At 41.8% G+C, this 27,792-nt stretch overlaps 1 protein-coding gene and 1 long non-coding RNA gene across 6 annotated transcripts in view; one reads left to right on the top strand and one right to left on the bottom strand.

Annotated features, from left to right (window-relative positions):
• The window catches only part of LOC109451776 (protocadherin alpha-C2), a 165,459-nt gene that overhangs the window by 125,692 nt on the left and 11,975 nt on the right, over positions 1 to 27,792 (bottom strand). The window contains exon 1 of one of the 5 annotated variants that reach the window (XM_088798662.1): positions 20,316 to 22,748. The exons of 1 other annotated variant lie outside the window; for it this stretch is intronic. In XM_088798662.1, the coding sequence (XP_088654788.1) occupies positions 20,316 to 22,748 (2,433 nt within the window). Of the gene's footprint in view, positions 1 to 426; positions 2,983 to 6,660; positions 9,196 to 14,263; positions 16,676 to 20,315; positions 22,749 to 27,792 lie in introns of those variants that run through there. 3 more of the 5 variants (XM_088798663.1, XM_074313659.2, XM_074313656.2) reach the window with 3 other exon arrangements.
• LOC148758282 (uncharacterized) lies at positions 21,511 to 25,287 on the top strand. Its single transcript, XR_016021351.1, has 2 exons — positions 21,511 to 21,637; positions 22,174 to 25,287. It is a non-coding gene; the product is annotated as an uncharacterized LOC148758282 (long non-coding RNA).

The following is a 27,792-nucleotide window of genomic DNA, read 5'->3' as shown; positions in this document are numbered from 1 at the left end:
TTAAAATGTCAATATATTATTTTTAAATGACAAAATGAGAGACAACTCTCCTGAAGTTCAGATGGAAAGCTGTAATTCTACAGAATTAATTGGAAAAAATACTATTTATGCCAATTAAAAAATAGACAAGAAATAGATATATTCAAGTATTTTGAGTTTGAAGACAAAAAATCTTAAGGTGTAGAATGATGTTAATAATGTCTAATTCTACTATAAACTAAGACAGATAACAAACCAACCGGAAATTAATATAAATAATAATTTTTAAAAAAAGATTAATAACAAAAAGATAATTAAAAGAAAAAGATGTATATAATGTGGAAATATTCAAATATTTAAGAAGGAAACTGTAAAGAGAAACACTGGAAAACAACTATAATATTTCAAAATAACTAATAACTGTTAATTATGAAAATTCAGACTTACTTTGGCATAATGATCGTCATTTAAATCATGATGTTCGCCCAAATCCGCCACTACTGGACAGGGAGGTAGACTGGGGCTGAAGGCCATGAGGTCGGCCTTGGGCGGGCCCTCCCCAGAGCACACCCTCTGCCGCCTCTGCTGCGAGTACGACCAGCTCCCCACGGCGCTGGAGCACACCAGCGTGGGCTTCCCGGGCCCGCACACGCCCTGGGTAGGCGGCGCCGAGCACCGCAGCGCCGTGTACAGCAGCAGCGTGAGCACCAACAGGCTGGACACCGCGCAGATGGCGATGATCAGGTACACGTTCACATCCACTAGAGCCGTGTCCACGCTCGCGACGCCGACCGACATTCGCGAGGGGGTCTTCGGCGCCTGGCCGCTGTCCACCAGCGACAGCAGCACGGTGGCTGTAGACACCAGCGCCGGCTCGCCGTGGTCCTTCACAAGCACCAGCAGGCGCTGGCGCGGCGCGTCCGCCTCGTCCAGGGTGCGCGTCGTGCTGATCTCGCCCGTGTACAGCCCCACGCGGAACGGGCTGCGCGCGCCCCCCGCTGACGGCTGAAGCTCATAAGACAGCCACGCGTTGTAGCCCGAGTCCGCGTCCACCGCGCGCACCTTCGCCACCACGTGGCCCGCGCCCACCGACCGCGACACCAGCTGGCTCATCGCGCCGCCCACGCCGCCCGCCCCAGGCGGCAGCAGCGCCGGCGCGTTGTCGTTCTCGTCCAGCACGAACACCTGCAGCGTCACGTTGCTGCCCAGAGGCGGCACGCCCGCGTCGCGCGCGCTCACCTGGAACTGCAGCAGCTCCAGCTCCTCGTGGTCCAGCGGCTGCAGCGCGTACACCTTGCCGCTCTCCGCGTGCACAGACACGTAGCTCGACAGCGCACGCTCGCCCACCCGCCGCTCCACCAGCGAGTAGGACACCAGCGCGTTCTCCTGCGCGTCTGCATCCCGCGCAGACACCGTGAAGATGTGGCAGCCGGGCGGGTTGTTCTCCTTCACGAACACCGTGTACTCGTGCTGCGCGAACGCCGGCGCGTTGTCGTTCACGTCGGCCACCTCCACGGACACGCTGGCGGTGGCCGACAGCGAAGGCGAGCCCCCGTCCCTTGCGGTCACTACTACAGCGTAGTCCGACACGCTCTCGCGGTCCAGGGCGCTGTCCAGCACCAGCGAATAGTAATTCTTGAAGGTGGACACCAGCCTGAAGGGGCCGTGGGGCATCAGGTAGCAGGTCACCTGCCCGTTGACACCAGCATCTTGGTCGGACACGCTGATTAAGGCAATCACGGTACCGAGTGGAGCGTCCTCCTTGACTGGAAGGGACAACGAAGTCAAGGAAATCTGAGGGACATTATCATTAATATCTAACACTTTTACCAAAATTGTACAATGACCTGCCATCGGTGGGTGGCCTCTGTCCGTGGCGTCAATACGGATTTTATAGGAATTCACTTTTTCAAAATCCAGATTCTTTCGAATTGTTATTTCTCCACTATTTGTATCTATGCTAAACTGGTCAATAACCATTGGTGGAACAAGTCTATTAAAAGAGTAAGAAATCTTCCGATTGTCTCCTTCGTCGGGATCAGAAGCATTCAATCTGATAACTATTGTTCCGTTGTCTGAGTTTTCGAATATTCTTACTTCGTATTCAGGCTGTTCGAAACTGGGAGCATTGTCATTTACGTCCAGCACAGTGACCAGCAGCTGAACTGTGCCAGTGAGCTCAGGTTTGCCTCCGTCAATAGCCGTCAAGACTAAATTATGTTCAGGAGTTTCCTCTCGGTCCAAAGACTTCCTTAACACGAGTCCAATTTGTGTACTGTCATCACTGTTTGTTTTCACATCTAGTACGAAGTATTCACTGGAACTCAATTCATAGGTTAAAATGGAATTTGAGCCAACATCCTCATCCGTCGCGCCCTCTAGTGGAAACAGAGAATCTGGCAGCCTTGATTCGTAAATCAGCACTCTTTGTTCCTTCACCAGGAACACAGGTGGATTGTCATTAATATCTTTCACTTCTACCTCCACATGGAAAATCTGCAGCGGCCTCTCCACGATCACCTCCAGGTGGATGCTGCACTCCAGGCTCCGCCCGCACAGGTCCTCACGGTCGATCCGAGAATTCACAAACAAAATGCCATTCTGCAGATTTACCTCCAGAAGGTCCCCGTGGCCTTTGGACGCCACCCGGAACAGGCGCGGCACCAGCTCCGCCAGCTCCAGCCCCAGGTCCTGGACGATGCGGCCAACGAAGGTGCCGTGTTTGGCTTCCTCGGGGACCGAGTAGTGGACGTGGCCGCTCCCAGCCTCCCAGACTTCAAGGAGCAGAAGCGAGAGCAGCAAACACCGTGATCCCAGTCGGCCTTCCGGGTTAATAACCATGTCAAATACTTGTTTTATTTCCATAAGAATACCTTCTCTCGGCATTAAGATGACATACTGTATGATCCGAGTCTGTTAATCCAATTCTTCTGCGCCCGCCATCATTCAGCACTCGTGGAAGGATGCAGTAAGTAATGGGAGGAATGTGTTTGGATAACAGCTAGATGTAACTTCATGGTAAACAGCGACATCATGCGGCTTCAAAGGGTAAGCAAGAAATGATTCTCAAAACCGTGCTGTGCTATGTAGTTCTTCAAAGTAAAAAAAAATTCTTTTGCCGTATTTTAATAGTAAATCTACTCATGTTTGTAATTTGCAGAGTCAGTTTAATATCTTTTGACGTCTTTTATTAGAGTAGGATAAGAGATCAAATTATTCATAATGAAACAACTTTCCTCTCAATAATTTAAACAGTTATCGAGCAGTTTAAAGAATTTAAGTGTGATTGGAAGTAGGTGTGGGAATTAGAAATACAAACTACCCTACACACTTTATGTAGAGAAAAAACATGCACATATATTTCTGTCACAGGACATGCTGTTATATTTTGCTCTGGGGAAAGAATGTAATTTTAAATTAACAAATTTTATCCAAAATTTAAAAACCTTATAGATTATTGAAGTCCACTCTTTCTTGTTCAATGAATATCAAATACTCCTACAGATGTTTCTTCTATTTAATAATGGAAAATAAAAATTTTAGTGTATATTCTTTACATTTAATTTCCCTGCAGTTTATATTAGGCCTCCCCCTCAAAACATTTCCCTTCACATACCTCTCCATCATTGCAAATTCTAGTGGAGTTTCTACCCATTGTTCTTTGTTGCTCTGATCTTTCAGCTGTTCCTGAATGACCTCATCCTTTTCTCTTAATCTCAACCTTTTACATGCTTTCCTTTAAGTGTTCTCATCACTTCCAACATTTCAAATAAGTTTTATTGAAAGTATTCCCAAACTTATAGCTTCTCCCTTCTTTCTATGGTTATAACTGTCATTTTCACCCATACATGTTGGTGATTCCTAGAAAATAATTTAATTACAATTTTAAGATTATGAAGAGAAATCATTAATAACCCCCAAATTCAAACCCTTGAAATTCTCATTTTCTTTTAATGGCATGAACATTCTACATGTCACCAATATGAATTTTTAATACCCCTTTTCCTCACCTGTCCTATTCAAAGTGTGCCTACAGTCCATGTGTCTTTTCACACACCACCGTATTTATCTTCATGGCTAGTTTTCACTGAATTTCACTAAACACAGAAATTCTAAGACATTAGTATCACTTCTATGTGACCTGATATGTGATCACAAGCCAACAATTCGAGTGTTATTTTCAACTACTCTCCAGTGTGAATTATGTTTTGCAGATAATATACATCACTTGCTTGTCTTCTTCCTCAATACAATTTTTGGTCAAGCTGTTTTATAAAATTACCTCCATCTTTACCTGTAAAAATGTTACCCTCATATTAAAGTAAAGCCAAAATGTCAATTTCACTATGAACTCATCCTTAACATCATCACCTGGAGGTGATTAAACTCTTTCTCAAAAGGGGAAAATAAGAATCACACAAAAGACTTTCAAATGGACACATGTCAACACCACCTTCTTTCAAAATTCGGATATACTTGTAAAATCCTCACAGACAACTGTAATACAAAGCTTCCCCCAAAAGTTCCAGCTTAAAATAATTAACCTAGATCTATGAGGATGTAGTAGTCCTTATCATTGCAGGTTTGTTTTTTTCGTAAGCAAAGAGTTCTTTTGCTAACCAATAATAATCCCTAAAACAAACAGGTTCCTTTGCTTGAGGGAAGATTAGCCTTGAAAAAAGATGTATTGACCTGCAGTCTTATTGTTGAAGATTTTCTGGTAGTGGTTAAGGTTTTTCAAAAAATTTGCCCTAAGTGAAGAGTCTTCAATTTTCAACTTTCAAATTAGTTAATTAAAGTTAAGTATCAAATCTATCACTCCATTGCAGTTCCTAGAAATTTCCAGAAGGTTTGTAATATAATAATCCAATTTATTGGAAAGTTGTAATAATTCTGTTTATTGGCTCCAGTAGAAAATTATACAATGTTACTGAAATACTTCATGTAAAATAAATTAACATGGAAAAGGAAAATATTAGTCTTCTCATGAGAAACAGCTTATACTTTTGTTCATTTATTTGCAAAAAACAATTCATTCTGGTCAAGGGAGAATATATGTAGAGAAAAAAGGTTTAGTCAGTCTATGAACAACTTCCCCAGCATGGAAAGATTTCAGTTATAATATAAATCAAAGAGTTTATATTTTAAAACTAAATTAACTTGATTTTTAAAATCTGACAACAGTTAACTATAATTTTCACAATGGTGAGAACTCCTTTCTCAATGTCTAGGACTTCTCCCAAAGTAATGGGGTATTAGAAATATTTGAATAGTATGATATAAGTGTACTTATGAAATTAAATGTATATGAGAATGCAAGAAAATAAAGCAATAAAATAAGGCAAAGCAATAAAAGGGAGAATTGATATTTTATCATATGAAATGTGAAATATTTATTACCTGCTGAACCCACCACTGTTTTTTCAAGAAGTACAGAAAAACAATTCTTTGTAATATTTGAGATGGAGAGTACCCTTGCCTATGGTAGATTCAATTGTATAGCTTTCTTACACACAATTGTATTGGTAAACAACAAACTCAAGAGTGGAGTTTGTATCATGATACTTATTTTTTTAATCTGAAAACCAAAAAGCAACAATAAATCCAAAATTTTCTAATTTGAAAATGTTAGGATTTTCTAAAATGTAGGAGTTCACAATTTTTCTCACCAACATAATAATTTGAAAATTGAAAAATGCAAATTATACAAAACCTAATCATTTTTCCACTAAATGTTGACATTAAAGGGTGGGATCATAATATATCTGCAAAATGGGACACCATAGATCTGGAGAAAACAATGAGAAATCTTAGGTAATGATGTTATGATATATTGACCAAGGAAAACAAGAGGAAAGGAAATACAAATATTATGCATTAAAATATGAGAGGGCAGTTGATTTGTAGATGAAGAAAATATCTTCAGAAAGATAACGAAGATATTGTAACGTTTGAAATAACCAAGAAGGTGTACTAAGTGGCTTGTTATTGGAAGTAGAAGGGAAACATTTTAAACCATGTAAATGTGTTTCCTATTCAAAAATGAATAAAATGAAGGCTTTCAAGCTAAAAATTTTAACTACTCATGTTAAATTCATCACAAGTATGCAAAGACTAACAATTTAGACTAACTTGAAAATAATCATTCAGTGCACAAATATTACTGAAGAAATAAACTGGTGTAAAACAACACTAAAATATTTTATATTCAATAAAGAACAAAAGGCAAACTGATTCAATAATATAAAAACATTTTGATGTACCATAATATGAGACTTTGAGAATAACTAATAACTTTAAATATATCTTACAAGTACCTTCCTACATTTCCTCAAGATTGAAAATTAAAATACTTATTAAAATTTAATTTTGAAAACACTATATATCATGGAAAGACACAAATCCATTAATTCCATATTAAAAACCTTATAAAAAGGGGGAATGTTACTGAAATAAACTCTATAGTGTAAAGCAATTGTCTCTAACAAACTAATGAATTTCAAGCATAATTTTAAGTCAATGAATTACTACCAACAGAAAATTTACATCTAAAAGAATGCTGCAGTTATTAAGTATTTGGCCAGAATTTAAAGTAAAAAGAGAGATGGAAGGAAATATTAAGTATGTAATATTAAAGACTTATGATGAAAAATTGCTATGAATAAAATTTTTGAAACTCACATTGTCTGATGAGCTGGGAGCCTGAGGAAGACTGGGGCTGAAGGCCATGAGGTCGGCCTTGGGCGGGCCCTCCCCAGAGCACACCCTCTGCCGCCTCTGCTGCGAGTACGACCAGCTCCCCACGGCGCTGGAGCACACCAGCGTGGGCTTCCCGGGCTCGCACACGCCCTGGGTGGGCGGCGCCGAGCACCGCAACGCGGTGTACAGCAGCAGCGTGAGCACCAACAGGCTGGACACCGCGCAGATGGCGATGATCAGGTACACGTTCACGTCCACCAGCGCCACTTCTGGGCCCGTGGCCCCCGACGACATCCGCAAGGGGGTCTTCGGCGCCTGGCCGCTGTCCACCAGGGACAGCAGCACGGTGGCCGTGGCCACCAACACAGGTTCGCCGTGGTCCTTCACCAGCACCAGCAGGCGCTGGCGCGATGCGTCCGCCTCGTCCAGGGCACGCGTTGTGCTGATCTCGCCCGTGTACAGCCCCACGCGGAACAGGCTGCGCGCGCTCCCCACCGACGGCTGCAGCTCATAAGACAGCCACGCGTTGTAGCCCGAGTCCGCGTCCACCGCGCGCACCTTCGCCACCACGTGGCCCGCGCCCACCGACCGCGACACCAGCTGGCTCACGGCGCCGCCCACGCCGCCCGCCCCAGGCGGCAGCAGCGCCGGCGCGTTGTCGTTCTCGTCCAGCACGAACACCTGCAGCGTCACGTTGCTGCCCAGAGGCGGCACGCCCGCGTCGCGCGCGCTCACCTGGAACTGCAGCAGCTCCAGCTCCTCGTGGTCCAGCGGCTGCAGCGCGTACACCTTGCCGCTCTCCGCGTGCACAGACACGTAGCTCGACAGCGCACGCTCGCCCACCCGCCGCTCCACCAGCGAGTAGGACACCAGCGCGTTCTCCTGCGCGTCCGCATCCCGCGCAGACACCGTGAAGATGTGGCAGCCGGGCGGGTTGTTCTCCTTCACGAACACCGTGTACTCCGGCTGTGCGAACGCGGGTGCGTTGTCGTTCACGTCGGCCACCTCCACGGACACGCTGGCGGTGGCCGACAGCGAAGGCGAGCCCCCGTCCCTTGCGGTCACTACTACAGCGTAGTCCGACACGCTCTCGCGGTCCAGGGCGCTGTCCAGCACCAGCGAATAGTAATTCTTGAAGGTAGACACCAGCTTGAAGGGAATGTGCGACGCTGACAGAGTGCATGTCACCTGCCCGTTGGCACCGGAGTCGCGGTCGGACAGACTGATCAGGGCAATGACAGTGCCCACTTGAGCATCCTCTTGGACAGGCAGAGATAGAGAGGTTATGACCATCTCCGGAGTATTATCGTTCTCATCCAAGAGTTTCACTATTACTTTGCAGTGTCCAGTTAATGGGAATGCACTTTTATCTACAGCATCAACATTAATTTCATATAAATTACAGTCTTCGTAATCCAGTTCTCCCTTAACTGTTATTTCCCCACTGTTAGAATCGATTATAAATTTGGATTTTACGTTGTCAAGAACAAGATTACTAAAGAGGTACACTATTTCCTTATTAATGCCTTCATCTGCATCTGAAGCATTCAATTTAATAACTAACGTCCCATTCGGTGTATTTTCCAGTAATCTAACATTGTAAATTGATTTATCAAATTCCGGGGCATTATCATTTGCATCCAATACATTGATCAATAACTGAACTGTACCTGTTAGTTCAGGTTTTCCTCCATCAATTGCAATCAATAATAAATGATGTTCTTGGGTTTCTTCTCTATCTACTGGCTTCTTCAATACTAGCTCTAAAAAGTTTGTTTCTTCTTCATTTCTTTTAACATCCAAATCAAAATATTCATTAGAATTTAACTTGTATCTCAAGTCTGCATTTGCTCCAATATCCATATCAGATGCGCCCTCTAGCGGAAATCGGGAATCAGCTATTCTTGACTCTAAAATAAATAATTTTTGTTCTTGTCGGAAGAACCTTGGCGGATTGTCGTTAATGTCCTTCACCTCCACATCCACATGGAAAACCTGCAGCGGTCTCTCCACGATAACCTCCAGGTGGATGCTACACACCGTGCTCCGCCCGCACAGCTCCTCGCGGTCGATCCGAGAATTCACAAACAAAATGCCATTCTGCAGATTTACCTCCAGAAGGTCCCTGCGGCCTTTGGACGCCACCCGGAACAGGCGCGGCACCAGCTCCGCCAGCTCCAGTCCCAGGTCCTGCGCGATGCGGCCCACGAAGGTGCCGTGTTTGGCCTCCTCGGGGACCGAGTAGTGAACTTGGCCGCTTCCAGCCTCCCAGATTGCAAGGAGCAGATGCGAGAGCAGCAGACGCCGGGCTGCCAGACTTCTCTGGGAATATACCATCGCAAATTTGGTGCAATTTTCAAATGACTTTGCACTACCTCACAATAGCTTTGGGGAATTTAATTCCCAATTTGCTATAACTTTTAATATCCTGACCTTTCAAGCTTCAGCACCAGAGTAAAGAATGGAGTGGCCTTTTTCTTTTCAAAGAAATATAAACTCACTGTATTCCTTTGTTGTTAAATAAAAAATACAAACGCGGTTTCCAGCGCCATCATGTGGCTGAAAGGGTATTTTACTTCGTTATGCTTTATTTACCTTACATTCCTTAAATATTTCCCTATTTCAGTGACTCATGTATTCTTCATTTCCCTTATCTCTAATCAAGAATACCATTAAAATTTTAATAAAAGGTATCAATTTTCATTAAATACTACAAAATCAATACTACTGAAATCATGCCACACCAATCTTTACTAGAGTGATTTGTATTGGTCTATTCCATTTAGGGAGAGGCTTTATATATTCCCTACTGACTTTAAAAGTTTTCGTTTTTCATTTCTTTCCATATTTAAATATATCATTAAGATTCTTGAGTTTTTCTCTATTATTTTGATGGTATGTTTGTACACTACTTTTACATTACTCATAAAACAAATTTATATTCCTATTTGCAGCATTTAATATTAGCTTTTGTTGATGTTATTTTCAAAGTAAAACTATTTGAAAAACATTCTTGACTGAGTTCCATTTTGGAAGTCTGATTTTCAAATTGCTGAAAATCCATTTCATTTCTCTCTATATCACCTACCTACTTTAGTATTGACTGAAAAATCATAATGTGGAGATTTAAATTTCCTAAAAGCCAAAATCATAGTCAATCAATTTTGGTGAGCATCTTGGCACTATTTGCAAATTAGATGGATCTAGACAGCATTTCTTCAAGTTGTTATTATTGATAAGTCAGGGTTGATATAAATTGTGAAAGTACATATCTTTGCTTTTATGCAGCAAATCAAAATCCTAATGCTGTCTGTAGATATACTATACTACTCCATAAAATGCTTGGGTTCCAGTAAAAATTAAAACATTGAAAATAAATCACATTATTAACCAGGCTAATTCTATGTGAATTTTATCTCTTTCAATACTCCAGTTGATTTGCTGTATAGCACTTGTAAATATAGAGACACATCATGTAAATATAAAGGTATTTTGGAAAAAACAAGACTCTTGACATTTGACCCATCTTCATATCTGTTAGATTATATTAAGTTTTTAAATTACCACCTGCACTTGTATTTCAATGCTGAACTCTTCTTTTGGAGGTTACCTTCTCAACAACTATAGACTCTCTAGTCTTAATTCCATAGATGACTCCATAGGTAGAGAAAATTCTTTAAACCTTTTTCCAAACCATTCTTTCAATAAATATTATAGATTACCTTATTGATTGATCTTTTTATTAGCTAGTTTCCCTGGAAATTTCAGTTATAAATTTAACTCCCATTGCAGAAATAAAACTCTCTTCTTGACAATGTATTTAGGTTAAGGAAACCAGGCAGTGTTTTGAGGTGTGTTTATTAATTTATTGGGAAGCACTCTGGAAGATTTTACACTAGAAAATTTAATTTTGCCTTAGAGTCTAGATGTACTTTATTTCCTACAAAACTAGACTAAAATTTTAATAAGTTATATTTCTCCCCTATCTGCAGAAAATTACATAGGTCTACCCCACTGCTGAGAAATACCAGATGAAGTTGAAGCAATGTTTTAAAGATTTATAAACAATGTATACAGTTGCACCAAATTTGACCAAAAAATTTGATTATGTATGGAAAATACTTTATCCTATGAAAGTACACTGTGTGCATATGGTACACATATTTACATTACTTTTATAAACGTTCAACTTACCTGTAAAATATTGAGCTAAAATATTCATATTATACTGCATTCTCGAGAGAAAATCTAAGAGAAATTTTAAAGTACCTGAGAGTAAATTAAGTTTAGTTTGTATTCGGAATCCCATTGCCTTCATTAGTGCCAAATGAGCTCACTTAATGGTAGAAAGGGACAAGTTCTAAATCCAGAACCTTTGGGTTTATTCTTTGTATTCACATTAATATCCATGTGACCATAGGCAAGTTTTTTATGTCTCTGAGGCACAGTTTACTTATCATTAAATTGAGAGAAATGACAATCTTGTAGGTATTTTATCAGTTTTAAAATCCGAGATCAGGTGAGTGGAAACTTGGTGAGGTATATAGGATTCTCATAGTATTAGCCAGTATCCAGGGGAAAAAAGAAAAAAGGGTAATTAGACAGCAATCAACTTCAAAAATCTTGGTTCTTATCATTCAGTGGTGGGGAAGAAGAAGGTTTTAAAGTAAGTTAAAAATCTGTATTGTACTAACTTTATGTGAGACTACAAAATAGAACTGGGGGGGGCTGAGAAGAGATTGAAAAAGTTCAGAAGATTTTTTAATGTCAGACATCATTGTACTAGTTAAAAAAATGAAAAGATAAACAAATTTATCTCAATTCATGTCTTTCCATAAATGCCCTAAATCTATATATGTCAGATATTTAAAAGTTCCTTATCCGTCTCTAGTGGAATATAACTACATACAGAACAACTGCAACTTCCCATGCATAATATCGAGAATTCAACACATTATCAGGTTTACCAAGCAAGAGAAAAAATGAAAAATAAAAAAGACATGCAGATAATCCAATTATTACAGTAATCCAGCAGATCACAAATAAATAGTGATTAATGTATAGAAATAAATACATAATAAAGAATTTCACCAGAAAACTGTAATCTATTTCAAAAGAAAATTACAATTCTAAAGCTAAAAAGTGTTATGATTGAAGTTTAACTTCAATTAATGATTTTAATAGTAGGTTGAACTAAGAAGAAGAGAAAATTGGTTAAGCAGAAGATTGGTCAGAATAAAAATCCAGCATGTAATACAAGGATCAAAAGTGATTTAAAATAAAAGACAGGGCACAGAAGATACAAGAGGTATGGTGAAAAAATTTAATACACATATCCCTTGAGTTACAGACTAGGAAAAACATGAGGCAGAAGCAATATTTCAAGGCAGACCGCTGAAACTTTTCCTACACTGATGAAAGACATCAAATGACATATTCAAGAAACTTTAAAAACTGCAAGATAAAAGCCAAAGAAAATTAAACTAAGCATATAATAAAGCCATTGAAAATCAAAAACTATTATAAAAAGCAGCCGGATGAAAAAAACGCACAATATCTGAACAATAAACTTGATAGCCATCTTCTCAAAAGAAGGCTAAGGAATGTCATCTTGAAAGTGCTGGGGAAAAAATAACTTCCAACAAGAATTTGATACTCAGCAAAACTATTTTTCAAAAGTGATTTTGAAATAAGTATATTTCTGACATACAAACAGAATTCTTTACCACCAGAAATATTAATATCATTAATATTCTATTTAACATAGTACTAGTGGTTCTACCCAATGCCATAAGACACAAAGGATATAAAAGGTATTAAGAATTGGAAAGAAAAAAATACAACCACATTATTTGCTGACTGGATGATTGCTTATATGGAAAAATACAAAGCACATATAAATTACTAGAATTAGTAACATGTCAATACAAAAATACAACATATATTCATATGTGTCATGATTAAACAGAAATAAATTTTAACTTAAAGTTGATATTTATAATGACTACAAATGGCAAATACATAAGACTAAATCTAAAGAAAGATGTGTAGAACCTCTACACAGAAAATTCTAAAATATTAAGAAACATTGAAGATTATTTAGATAAAAAGCACATGCTCCAAAGTTGAATGACTCATTATTGTAAAGATATCAACTAGGTTCACATTCCTCAATCCTACATTCAATGCAATCCAAATAAAAACCTCACCAACTTGTCTTTATGAAGTTTATATACAAATTTAGGTGGAAATGAAAGAAGCAACATGGCATCAATGCAAAAACAAACAAAAAATAAGTTAAATACTCATAGATTAGAATATAAAAACACCATGCCTACATAATGGATAGTTGTTTTGTAAAAATATGTGGAATTCATTTTTAAGGAATGGTCTTGGTTCAACTGAATGTCCTTGGTGGAAAATCAATCTTGATCCCAAGCCACAAAGTAGAAAAGGTTTATGTACAAAACATAAGAAAATTGTAAAAAGTAATAGAAAAAATACAACAGAATGGAAAAATAGGAAGGAGGCTTGCGTAACTATTGCACAGATAGGATATAAAAATGGTCAATAATAATACAGAAACGGGCTCAACCTCATTTATAAATCAGGAAACATAAAATGGGAATACTAAAGACACCTAGCTAAATGGCAACCATGTAAATAATTTGGAGATATGTAGAGCAATAGGAAATCTCATACACTCCAGCACAAGTATTATATAAACAGGTAAATGCATTTGTGAGAACTGTTTGGCAATATCTACTAACAATGAAGACATGTCCATATTCTATGTTCCACTAATCTCATTCCTAGTTAAATAATAGAGCAAAGTGTGCACACGGCACTGAAAATTCTACAAACATATTTATGGTAGCATTATTTAAAATAGGCATAAGGAGAAACAATGAGAAGTCCTCAACAGTGGAATAAATAACTCATGCTCTATTCATAAAATAAACTATTAGAGATAAAATAAATGAATTCTAACATGGCACTATGGATGATCCTATAGAACGATGAATGATAAATAAGAGGAATACAAAACACATGCACACACATAACACATTTTTTGAAATTCCATTTATATAAAGTTCAAGAAAAAGGTCAAAATTTACCATAGTTATAAAGCTAAAACTGTAGCTATATTTGGAGGAGAAAAAAAGGAAAGTGTTTTGACAGGTTCCTTTAAGTGGCTTCTGGAATGGAGGTTTTTACTTTCAAATAATTGATTGATCTATATAATTCTGTCTGTGCACTTTTCAATTATAGGCAAATAACAAGCAAATGCTCTCTAAAAAGTTTATTACAATTGATAATAAATAGGTGAATATAGTAGACACAAAATTTATAATTATACTTATAAGTATGCATTTAATAATGAAGATTTAAAACAAAACATATACTACCTGGGTGTGCGGTAATTCTAAAATATTTTACTTAAAATGGCTAAGAAGAGTAAATGAATATGTCAGAAAATTTCACTCTGAGAAATCTTTTAAAATAAGAAGACATTAAGAGAATAAAAGAAAATAAAACTTCAGATTAAATGTTCAGATTAAATAAGGCATGTACGTAAACTAACCTTTGAAAGAGAATCCCTAGTTGCTGGCTGCTGATCCTGTCTGTCCCCAGAGTCAGGTAGACTGGGACTAAAAGCCATGAGGTCGGTCTTGGGCGGGCCCTCCCCAGAGCACACTTTCTGCCGCCTCTGCTGCGAGTACGACCAGCTCCCCACGGCGCTGGAGCACACCAGCGTGGGCTTCCCGGGCTCGCACACGCCTTGGGTGGGCGGCGCCGAGCACCGCAGCGCCGTGTAAAGCAGCAGCGTGAGCACCAACAGGCTGGACACAGCGCAGATGGCGATGATCAGGTACACGTTCACGTCCACCAGCGCCACTTCTGGGCCCGTGGCCCCCGACGACATCCGCAAGGAGGTCTTCGGCGCCTGGCCGCTGTCCACCAGCGACAGCAGCACGGTGGCCGTGGCCACCAGCGCAGGCTCACCGTGGTCCTTCACCAGCACCAGCAGGCGCTGGCGCGGCGTGTCCGCCTCGTCCAGGGCACGCGTTGTGCTGATCTCGCCCGTGTACAATCCCACGCGGAAAAGGCTGCGCGCGCTCCCCACCGACGGCTGCAGCTCATAAGACAGCCACGCGTTGTAGCCCGAGTCCGCGTCCACCGCGCGCACCTTCGCCACCACGTGGCCCGCACCCACCGACCGCGACACCGGCTGGCTCATCGTGCCGCCCACGCCGCTCGCCCCAGGCGGCAGCAGCGCCGGCGCGTTGTCGTTCTCGTCCAGCACGAACACCTGCAGCGTCACGTTGCTGCCCAGAGGCGGCACGCCCGCGTCGCGCGCGCTCACCTGGAACTGCAGCAGCTCCAGCTCCTCGTGGTCCAGCGGCTGCAGCGCGTACACCTGGCCGCTCTCCGCGTGCACAGACACGTAGCTCGACAGCGCACGCTCGCCCACCCGCCGCTCCACCAGCGAGTAAGACACCAGCGCGTTCTCCTGCGCGTCGGCGTCCCGCGCAGACACCGTGAAGATGTGGCAGCCGGGCGGGTTGTTCTCCTTCACAAACACCGTGTACTCGTGCTGCGCGAACGCCGGCGCGTTGTCGTTCACGTCGGCCACCTCCACGGACACGCAGGCGGTGGCCGACAGCGAAGGCGAGCCCCCGTCCCGCGCGGTCACTACTACAGCGTAGTCCGACACGCTCTCGCGGTCTAAGGCGCTGTCCAGCACCAGCGAATAGTAATTCTTGAATGTGGACACCAGCTTGAAGGGAACATGGGGTGACAAGGTGCAAGTCACCTGCCCGTTGACACCAGAGTCGAGATCGGACACGCTTATCAGGGCGATGACGGTGCCCAGTGGAGCGTCTTCTCTGATTGGGAGAGACAAGGACTTGAATTCCATTATTGGAACATTATCGTTGGTGTCTTCAACTTCCACCATAACTGTACAATGGCCAGAGAGTGGAAGCTGTCCCTTATCAATACCCTCTACAAGAATTTCATAGGATTTGCTTTCTTCAAAATCAATATATCCCTTTAACGTAATTTCTCCAGTAACCGGATCTATGTGGAACTTGGATTTCACATTTGGTAAAATATCAGTGGAAAATGAATAAATAATGTCCCCATTCGAACCTTCATCTAAATCTGAGGCATTAAGTTTAATTACCAACGTTCCATTAGGAACATTTTCCGGTAATTTCACCTCATAGAGTGTTCTATCGAAAGTTGGGGCATTGTCATTGGCGTCCAGCACTGTGATGAGTAACTGAACGGTGCCAGTCAGCTCAGGTTTGCCTCCATCAGTGGCCGTGAGCACTAAAAAAATCTCCGGAGCTTGTTCCCTGTCTAAAGGTTTCCTTAATATTAGCCCAAGACGTTTTACCCGCTCATCATCAGATGGTTTTTCCAGCGAGAAATATTCACTAGGGCTCAGTCTGTAAGACAAGATAGCGTTGGCCCCTATATCTGCATCGGATGCGCCCTCTAGTGGAAACCGAGAGTCAAGCGGCCTGGATTCCGCCATAAACAGATTCTTTTGTGTTCCAGGAAACACAGGCGGATTGTCGTTAATGTCCTTCACTTCCACATCCACATGGAAAACCTGCAGCGGCCTCTCCACGATCACCTCCAGGTGGATGCTGCACTCCAGGCTCCGCCCGCACAGCTCTTCGCGGTCGATCCGAGAATTGACAAACAAAATGCCATTCTGCAGATTTACCTCCAGAAGGTCCCTGCGGCCTTTGGACGCCACCCGGAACAGGCGCGGGACCAGCTCCGCCAGCTCCAGTCCCAGGTCCTGCGCGATGCGGCCCACGAAGGTGCCGTGTTTGGCCTCCTCGGGGACCGTGTAGTGGACGTGGCCGCTCCCAGCCTCCCAGATTATGAGGAACAGAAGTGAAAGCAGTAGTTGCTGGGCTCCTAAACCTTCTCTCCAGGAAAACACCATTGCAAGCCTGCAGTGCTTTATTCTCATTAAGGAATCTTATTTCAAAATCAAGCGATATCTTCTGACCATTCAGTTCAGTGCCTCTGCATCCTCCATTTTTCTGCATCTGAATGGTGGATGCCGCTTCTTTACAGTAAGAACAGAAAAGTTTTTTTCTTCTTTTCTCTGTCAGATCATTCTATGGTACAGAGCGACATCATGTGGCTCCAAACAGTAAGTAATCGATTCTGGAAATCCATGCTCTTAACTGCTACCTCTCATTTATTCTTTCAGCCATTCCACATACTTTAATGCCGTTGGGAGAATAGAATCACATTTTACTACTGGGGTACACATTTTGTACTACTGATTGAATGTGATCCTTAGTTTCACCACAAGGGCAGTTTTTACTCCAGTGGAAATCCTTTTTTTCATACAGGTTTTTAAGTATTTACAGAGACCCAATTGTAGTTAATATACACTTTGTAAACCTACAATTTTAAAGTGATGGTTAGGAAAATTCATGTATTCCCAAGAATGTGGGAAGGTTGTTATTAATGGGGAGACACTGTTCCTCTTTGGATTTCATAATCCAGGTGTTGAAGACTTCAGAGAACCCATCTCTTGGGAACCTCTGATTCCAAGAATAAGCCATTGAAAGGGAATTTTGAAAATGTTCGAAAAAGGAAACACAGACCATCAGCATTTAGTTGAAAGTCTTCCTTAGATCATCTATGGGCGGAAGGTGCAAGGAAGCTTTAACGGGGAAGTAGGATGTTGTGGTATTTAATTTGTGTGGAAAATTATTCCAAATAATTTTATTCACTGGAACATATTCATTTCATTTCATCAACATTGATATTCTCATTTTGTCTCTTGTGATTTATGAATACTTGCCCATTCTCCAGTGTCTAATATGCCTAAACTTTATTTTCTCCTATGTTGCTCATATATTTTAGTCAAAGTGGACAATTTGCTGTATCAAACAAAAACTATCACTAAACAAACATACTCATTTTGTCCCCTACCTGAAAAATATCCATCATTTCCAAATGCTTCACAAAGCAATTTCCCCCATTTCATAACCATTTAAACTTCCTTGACTAATGATGACTTTCATGATTAAACCAATTAGGCAGGTATCTTTACTTTCTTTTATATACTATGAATCCAGATGAATCACTTAGGCCATTTATTATATTAATTTCTCTTTTGTAGGCATTTTGGTATGTATGTATAACTTTAAAAAGAATAGTTTGTGTTAATAGTTTAATAGCTCAAAACACTTAACTAGTATTCGCTGAATAGGTACCTAATAGAATAGTTTGGTTCCCTCCAACTGACTAATAAAACACATTAAATTAAGGTGATCACATAGCTAGTCAGGAAAATATGATATCTCAGCAGCCTCTATAATTTTCCAGAGATACAAAAACATTATCCTTAGATATTGCCCTAATTAATATGTATTTCAATTTCCATCTTGAAAACCTGGATTTTTAGCTTAGTTTTCATTCCAGTTCTTGTCAGTCATGATCTTTGAGACATCTGAGTTTTAATAGGTAATGAATAAGTCCCAAAAAATAGAGCATGATATATTTTTCTGACATAAAGAAACTTAATATAGAAGGACATGATGGTAGCCATTTTCAGATTTTCTTTGCCTATTATGTCCATAAACCTCTTTCACCCATGGTTGTCTAGGACAAAAAAGAAATCAGTGTAGTGAAAATAGCTTTAGGGTTCCATTCTATGAAGACCCACAATCAGGTGCTTTTTTCTGAATTAAAACATAAATCAGAGCAGCTTCACTGTTTGAGGACCCAAACTGTAGATTTGTACAAAGTGATCATAGGTGTCAAACACACTGGAAGAAAGTGAAAAGGACTCTATCCATTTACTTTGTTCTGTAAAATAATTAAAAACACAGATGAGGAATGCAAAGAATAAAAAGGATATATATTTGGGAACTATTCAGCACTCATCTGGTATAGCAGCAATACACCTCCAAGAGAAAAACTCAAAAGTCTTTAAAATTTCTTATCAGAATCAGCTCAGAATCATCTCAGTCAAGAATTTGAAGAGGAAAATTGGAATTTTTAGACTGAAGTCCCTTATCTTGGAGACAAGAACTTTGCATGACCCTATTATTTACAATAGGATGAAAATGAGGTCTAATAAAATAAATAGTAAACTGAGGTTGGAAATGCTGTGGCTAATACTGTCTAGACAGGAAGCAGCAAAGGATGGTGCCAGAAAAAGGAAAGGAAAATGGGAAAAAGGGAGACTATCTTGCTATTTTTTATGTTAGCCTCCCCACAATGTCATTGAGTATTAACCATGTTTGAGTAAGGAAGCTTGAACAAGGAAGTAGAAAGTTATAGTTTATAACTTGTGTGGAAAAGCATTCCATTTAATTACGTAAACTGGGACCCATATACCTCCCGTGAGCAAGGCTGATATTCTCATTTTCTCTTATGGTTTAGAAATACTTGACTGTTCTACAGTCTTTAATATGCCCAAGCTTTGGTTTCCAGCAGCAAGGAAACTTGAATGGGAGCCCAACTACTTGCTAGGAGAAATGATCAAATACCAAATAGGCAATTGACTGAAAACAACAATCTCACTTCAATTTTATTTGGGGAAGCTATTTAGATCTTTGTACTTACTACCTGGCACATTAATAAACAGCTTGGTATTCAGAGGAAGACTAGCAGTAATGACATTGACTTATTGAACTTTTTGGACATTAGCATCCTTAATACTGTATGCAAAAGACATTAATGATTAATAAGTTTTGATAGTAGAATAATTTTTAAATTAGGTATAAGTATTACTTTCAACAAATTGTTCAGATGGAAAACAATAATCATTAAGATTAATAATATTCTTTCAAAAGGAGTATTTTCTAAATCATGGTATAAAGAGAGTATTAAAATTTCACTTCCTATTGATTTTTTTAATGCTTACTAATAGAAGGACTGAGAAACTGAAGATGGACAAAGATACAATTCTAAAAGCAATAAAAGTTTTCTGTTTATATTTTTTTACCCAGTTGGGAAATTATCAGCAATACACATATTGCCAAATGTGAGCACAAGGACTGAAACAAATCATGTGTAAGTAGAGAGAAAAACTGAGACTCCAGATAAATGAATCAGTGAGTAATAGAGACTCCATTAGAGATAACAGGTTTGAAAAACTAATATTTGAAATTGAAGATATAAAATAATAGCAAAAAAAAATAAGGAATTCATTTAGGGTGAATTCATAAAATGGGCCAGTGACATTTGGACTAAAATCCAGTAAGAACACTAAATGAAAAGTGGCAAAAGCTATTAAAACATTGTGCAGGGATTAGTACACCACAGTTGGAGTCAATATTCTAAACAGTGCATTCATCCAGGAAAATATATTTCGTTCCTATCCAGACCTTAGCGATAAAATAATTCTATTACTCCATCTAAGAACAACAACAACAACAGTAAGTTTGGTTGACACTACTTATTGCTGATTCGGTTTAAAAACATTAGTCACAAGATTTTCAAACATTTTAACCATAAAACCAGGACATGGAAAATTCTAATTACCAAAAACAGAGTAATTAACTGTTAAAATGTTTCCAAAGCAGTAGAAATATGGAGGGATAAAAAACAAAGACACTGAAAAGATTTTTAAAATTACTCACTTTGGCAGAAAGATCAACATCCACATCCAGTTGCTCTTCTCTATCCCGGCTAAACGGACCAGGTGGAAGGCTGGGGCTGAAGGCCATGAGGTCGGCCTTGGGCGGGCCCTCCCCAGAGCACACCCTCTGCCGCCTCTGCTGCGAGTACGACCAGCTCCCCACGGCGCTGGAGCACACCAGCGTGGGCTTCCCGGGCCCGCACACGTCCTGGGTGGGCGGCACCGAGCACCGCAGCGCCGTGTACAGCAGCAGCGTGAGCACCAACAGGCTGGACACAGCGCAGATGGCGATGATCAGGTACACGTTCACGTCCACTAGAGCCGTGTCCACGCTCGCGGCGCCAACCGACATCCGCAAGGGGGTCTTCGGCGCCTGGCCGCTGTCCACCAGCGACAGCAGCACGGTGGCTGTAGACACCAGCGCAGGCTCGCCGTGGTCCTTCACCAGCACCAGCAGGCGCTGGCGCGGCGCGTCCGCCTCGTCCAGGGTGCGCGTCGTGCTGATCTCGCCCGTGTACAGCCCCACGCGGAACGGGCTGCGGTCACCCCCCGCCGCCGGCTGCAACTCGTAAGACAGCCACGCGTTGTAGCCCGAGTCCGCGTCCACCGCGCGCACCTTCGCCACCACGTGGCCCGCGCCCACGGACCGCGACACCAGCTGGCTCATCGCGCCGCCCACGCCGCCCGCCCCAGGCGGCAGCAGCGCGGGCGCGTTGTCGTTCTCGTCCAGCACGAACACCTGCAGCGTCACGTTGCTGCCCAGAGGCGGCACGCCCGCGTCGCGCGCGCTCACCTGGAACTGCAGCAGCTCCAGCTCCTCGTGGTCCAGCGGCTGCAGCGCGTACACCTGGCCGCTCTCCGCGTGCACAGACACGTAGCTCGACAGCGCACGCTCGCCCACCCGCCGCTCCACCAGCGAGTAGGACACCAGCGCGTTCTCCTGCGCGTCCGCATCCCGCGCAGACACTGTGAAGATGTGGCAGCCGGGCGGGTTGTTCTCCTTCACAAACACGGTGTACTCGTGCTGCGCAAACGCCGGCGCGTTGTCGTTCACGTCGGCCACCTCCACGGACACGCTGGCGGTGGCCAATAGTGAAGGCGAGCCCCCGTCCCGCGCAGTCACTACTACAGCGTAGTCCGACACACTCTCGCGATCCAAGGCGCTGTCCAGCACCAGTGAATAGTAATTTCTGAAAGTGGATAACAGCTTGAATGGGGCATTGGGCGTCAGGGTGCAGGTCACCTGCCCGTTGACACCGGTGTCGAGGTCGGACACGCTAATCAGGGCGATGACCGTGCCAAGTGGAGCGTCTTCTAATACAGGTAACGATAGTGATTTGATTACCAACTCAGGTACATTATCATTGGTGTCCAAAATTTCTATTAAAACAGTGCAGTGACCTGCCATTGGAGGAGTTCCTTTATCTGTCGCTTCTACCTGGATTTCATACAACTTAGTTTCTTCGAAATCTATGTCACCCTTTACACTGATGTATCCATTAACCGGGTCTAAGTGGAATTTTGACAGAGTATCTGCTGAGGTGTCTGTATTGAAAGAATATACAATGTCCTTATTTACTCCTTCATCCAAATCAGAGGCGTTAACAATCACTACTAGGGTACCATTTGCTGCATTTTCGAATAATCTCACTTTGTAGACCGTCCTCTCAAACTCTGGGGGGTTGTCGTTTACATCCAAAATGGTGATCTTCAGTTGAGTAGTGCCAGTGAGCTCTGGTTTCCCACCATCAACTGCCATTATTAGTAAGTGATATTCAGGAGTGTCCTCTCGATTTAAAAGTTTTTTCAACACGAGTCCAAGGGATTTAATTTCCTCATCATTTCTTTTAACATCCAAGGTAAAATATTCATGGGAATTAAGGCTGTAAGTCAACTGCGAATTGGTTCCTATATCTGCATCTGATGCGCCCTCTAGCGGAAACCGAGAACCAGGCGGCCGGGATTCGGAAATAAACAATTTTTTCACTGCCATTGGAAAAACCGGCGGGTTGTCGTTAATGTCCTTCACCTCCACATCCACATGGAAAACCTGCAGCGGCCTCTCCACGATCACCTCCAGGTGGATGCTGCACTCCAGGCTCCGCCCGCACAGCTCCTCGCGGTCGATCCGAGAATTCACAAACAAAATGCCATTCTGCAGGTTTACCTCCAGAAGATCCCTGCGGCCTTTGGACGCCACCCGGAACAGGCGCGGCACCAGCTCCGCCAGCTCCAGCCCTAGATCCTGGGCGATGCGGCCCACGAAGGTGCCGTGTTTGGCCTCCTCAGGGACCGAGTAGCGGACGTGGCCGCTCCCAGCTTCCCAGATTGTGAGGAGCAGAAGAAGCAAGAGCAGCAGACGCCCGGCTCCTAGACCTTCTCTCCAGGAAAACACCATTGCAAACCTTTTCCAAATATTGGGTCGCTCTTGCATTGGTCCAAAATTTTAAAAATAATCTAAATTCCTTATTCTTCATTTCTTAAATAACCTTACCTTCCCCACATTCAGAGATGGTGAGGAAAAGCAGCATCTGAGTACGTAATGCACGCTGTATTTCTTTTGTGGTGAAAGACCTTGTGGAGGACAGCGACATCATGTGGCTAAATGTGTAAGTATTAAATGTATTATCTTCTTTTCCTTATACTTTGAACTTTCCCAAATTTCTATTTTCATTGTAATTTCCTTCAAGCACGCCTCAAAGTCTTTATATTTTATCAAAATGTATCTTTAAAACTTTTATACTAATTCATCACTTTCAATTCTGCCAATCCATGACATGCAGTAAAATATAGTAAAATAGTGATTACTGTTATAACAGCAGTGGATATCTATTGGATATATTTCCCATGAGACAAGCATAGTTCTATTTGTTTTAATAGGGTTACCTCATTAAATTCTCACAACTCTCTGAGGTGAGTATTAATGTTTCGCTTTTTGCAAACAAGGAAGTAGAAGCATATACAGGTTAAATAACTTAAAAACTCTATTAACTGGTGGTGGTTGGATGGGATCTCAATCCGATTCAAGAGCCAAAACTTTAACCACTTGGCCTCGAAATCTACATTTTATAGAAAAAGCATGCCTTTGATATTTGTGGCCATCAATATATCGAAACATTGAAAATATGTATGAATATATATCCATATATTCTATGTTATTTTGGCAATTGTTAATTTGTAAAATATGTTCACTTTATTATTTATTTATTTGTAGTATGTCTTATGTCCTTTATCCAACGACTATATCCCTGTTAGCTGTCTTAACTGTTATTTATATAAGGATACCAAAGTCAGTCTTTTACAGTGCAAGTGCAGTTCTTTTGTAAATTTGTTATTTGCTGCATGACAATACTATATGGTTTGGATTTTTGTTACATACATCACACCAAGTAAGAGTATATTTGTTTTTAACATATCCATGCCATTTATACATTTTAATTTATCTGTGTATCCTAAAATGTTCACAACATGAAATAACTGTGTATTTAATCATCTCCTCTCTGGATGAATTTCTGGATTCTGGTTTCTTAAAAAGTTGTTACTTGAAAGAATTGGTTATTTAATCAATCAGTAGAGGGAAAAAGTATCTTTAGCACATTCTTCACTATTCAACATATGTAAGACGAGGCAGTAAAATATTCTAAAGATCTCAGTGAACTCAGTGAGGCATGAGTTCTCTGAGCATTTGGAAGTTAACCAGAGAAAATCCATGGGAAGAGGTTGAATTTGAAGAGGTAAGAGAATGTCCACATTTTTACTTATAGTCAGACCTCTTTTAAATGAAATCAAATACATGATTTAAGTATTAGGAGAAAAGTTTTCATGCCAGTTTCTTTTTCTGTGTACACATTGAATGCAAGCTGGGATTGCAACTTACTCATATTTTATCATTTATATTTAGAATAGAATGAATTATCAATTTTTAATGAATAAATATTTTAAATAAATTTTCTCAAGTAATAAGTAAACAGGTAAGTTATATTCATGATATTTGTTAATATCAAATTTACATAATTTCAAACGGATTTTATTGTACTAGTTCATGAAGTAGTAAGTAAACACTTTTGAATTATTTTAGAAAAGCATGGATCTAGAAAATAATTATAGAGATCAATATGCTAGTTAGTGCTTTGATGCATCTTGAAAGGTAATAGCTAGTATTAAAATGAGAGACAAACAGATTTTTAAAACAGCATGGACTTCATATTAATGACATACCTTTGACAACTTACTGTAATAATATACATTTTATGACATTTAAGAGTGTACTAAGACAACATAAGAAAAATGTAAATAAGGAATAAGAAAACCTAGGAACTTATATAGCAATAGATTGTGATTCCTGAAGATACTTAGGCACACGGGTATATAGTTTTAAAAGCTTACCATTTACCACAGCAAAAACACAATGGCCAGACTTCGAGTGTGAAGGATTTCACCTGACCACTCATCATTCTGCACACAAGTCTCAAGAAGGTGGTGAATAGCTATGATACTCTATGATTTCTTTGGGACGACTCCTCCAAAGAAAAAGCTTATTCCGCATTTGTTCAAGCTATTTGTTTTTCTCTATAAAGATATAAGGCCTCAGATGAACTTTTCTGATTCCCAGGAAATACATACTCTGAATTTTGAGGCTTATCAATGCTAAGGAGCTAGTAAGTTTCCCATAGGAACAGACTACCCTTAAATGGACTCAAGATTTCCCAACCAAACTCAATTCCTGTAAAAGAAGATCCCAGATGAAGTTGATATTCTAGCCTATCTGTGAAATGGCCATGGCTAGGATCACTTAGTAGAAACTATTTCTATGATTCCTCGATATCCAAATACATTTAGCAGAAAAAAGCAAGTAACTAAGAACCAAATAGTAGAAGACAGTTTTAGACAGTTATTTCACCCCACGACATCTTCTTTTGGTTGAATTTTTTTTTTTTTAATTTTCTTTCCAAGTATAACATTTACTTGCCAAGCTTAGTGTTTTACTTATCTAACACGGGAATTTCCAATGAAAATGTAGTCATCCAATACCAGTCCTTAACTTTTGAAAAAACTCAACTTCATTAGGAATATGGGTGTTGCCAGGTGAAATTGAGTGAGCTCACAGTCACATCACGGAAAAGGTTATCTAGGTATAGAGTGTGGTGCCAGAGGAAGGCTGTCAATCTCTGCACAGTGGAAGGCCTGCATACATTAGCCCAGTAATACTGATACTGGAAGGATGACTCAGCAACCAGCTAACATAAACACTGGGTTATAGTACTCTCACTTATATGAAGAAAAAGTCCCACCATCTGGCCACCCCACTATGTGATTTTTTTTAAATGTTAAGATGCTTTAATTAAACAAAACATAGAGAGGGCTCTTTTCTCAATTAACTCTCTACTATGCCTTAAAATTCCTAGGATTTTGCAAGTGTGAAATCTCTATCTAAAATAAGTTATTTTACTACTGAAAGTCATATCTAAAATGAGCAATTATTCCAAAGTGATGTCATGTGTGGTAATGACCTATATGCTGTGTTTCCCCGAAAATAAGACCTAGCCAGACCATCAGCTCTAATGCGTCTTTTGGAGCAATTTTTAATATATGACCGGGTCTTATATAACATCATATTATATAAGACCCGGTCTTATATTATTTTTTCCTCCAAAAAAATGCATTAGAGCTGATGGTCTGGCTAGGTCTTATTTTCAGGGAAACACGGTGATAGATAATTTTAGAGGTCCTGGCATTCATTAAAAGATCCATTAAGGCTGCTTTCAAACACAAAGAAAAGGAAAATGAACTTTTTAACTGTTGTATAAACAGATAATGAATTCTTGAATGAAAGAATAATTTAGGACATGTTCAGATACATAATATAGTCTTATTTCAAATACTCTGACAGAATGTAAGGATGGTGTAAATGGAAAATAAGTATTATATAATCATACTCTATAAATTTTAGCATTTGTAATTTTTTTTAATTTTGAGAAGAAACATTTGTAGGTAATACTTAGTTTTCAAATTTTGCTTGAGTGTTTTTCAATCCTTAAAGGTCCTATTATTCATGGAAAGATTTAATTATGGAAAAGCCAAAATGTAAAAAATTTTTTTAATCGTTTAAGGAAATTGTTCTCAATTCAAGGAATTGCTCTGCAACCCATTCCTGAAACATTGCACAATAGGATAATGATATAAAATAACGGCAGAGATTTGAATCAAAATAACTAATAGAATCGTAAGTAAAGGAAATAGAACAATTCTAAAATTGACAGGAAAAAAATTAAAAGACTCACCTTTCCTAAGTGTTCTGATTCTGAGGGTTGTCGTTCTTCTGATAACCCTGGACCTTGAGGAAGACTGGGGCTGAAGGCCATGAGGTCGGCCTTGGGCGGGCCCTCCCCAGAGCACACCCTCTGCCGCCTCTGCTGCGAGTACGACCAGCTCCCCACGGCGCTGGAGCACACCAGCGTGGGCTTCCCGGGCTCGCACACGCCCTGGGTGGGCGGCGCCGAGCACCGCAGCGCCGTGTACAGCAGCAGCGTGAGCACCAACAGGCTGGACACCGCGCAGATGGCGATGATCAGGTACACGTTCACGTCCACTAGAGCCGTGTCCACGCTCGCGGCGCCAACCGACATCCGCAAGGGGGTCTTCGGCGCCTGGCCGCTGTCCACCAGCGACAGCAGCACGGTGGCTGTAGACACCAGCGCCGGCTCGCCGTGGTCCTTCACCAGCACCAGCAGGCGCTGGCGCGGCGCGTCCGCCTCGTCCAGGGTGCGCGTCGTGCTGATCTCGCCCGTGTACAGCCCCACGCGGAACAGGCTGCGCGCGCTCCCCACCGACGGCTGCAGCTCATAAGACAGCCACGCGTTGTAGCCCGAGTCCGCGTCCACCGCGCGCACCTTCGCCACCACGTGGCCCGCACCCACCGACCGCGACACCAGCTGGCTCATCGCGCCGCCCACGCCGCCCGCCCCAGGCGGCAGCAGCGCCGGCGCGTTGTCGTTCTCGTCCAGCACGAACACCTGCAGCGTCACGTTGCTGCCCAGAGGCGGCACGCCCGCGTCGCGCGCGCTCACCTGGAACTGCAGCAGCTCCAGCTCCTCGTGGTCCAGCGGCTGCAGCGCGTACACCTTGCCGCTCTCCGCGTGCACAGACACGTAGCTCGACAGCGCACGCTCGCCCACCCGCCGCTCCACCAGCGAGTAGGACACCAGCGCGTTCTCCTGCGCGTCCGCATCCCGCGCAGACACTGTGAAGATGTGGCAGCCGGGCGGGTTGTTCTCCTTCACGAACACCGTGTACTCGGGCTGCGCGAACGCCGGCGCGTTGTCGTTCACGTCGGCCACCTCCACGGACACGCTGGCGGTGGCCGACAGCGAAGGCGAACCCCCGTCCCGCGCGGTCACTACTACAGCGTAGTCCGACACGCTCTCGCGGTCCAGGGCGCTGTCCAGCACCAGCGAATAGTAATTCTTGAAAGTGGACAC

The sequence above is a fragment of the Rhinolophus sinicus genome, chromosome 5 (assembly GCF_057876585.1).
Source record: "Rhinolophus sinicus isolate RSI-liver-muscle chromosome 5, RSI-T2T, whole genome shotgun sequence".
Classification (NCBI taxonomy): Eukaryota; Metazoa; Chordata; class Mammalia; order Chiroptera; family Rhinolophidae; genus Rhinolophus; species Rhinolophus sinicus.
Note: the sequence above shows the minus strand (reverse complement) of the source record. Positions and strands in the feature narration are given on the sequence as shown.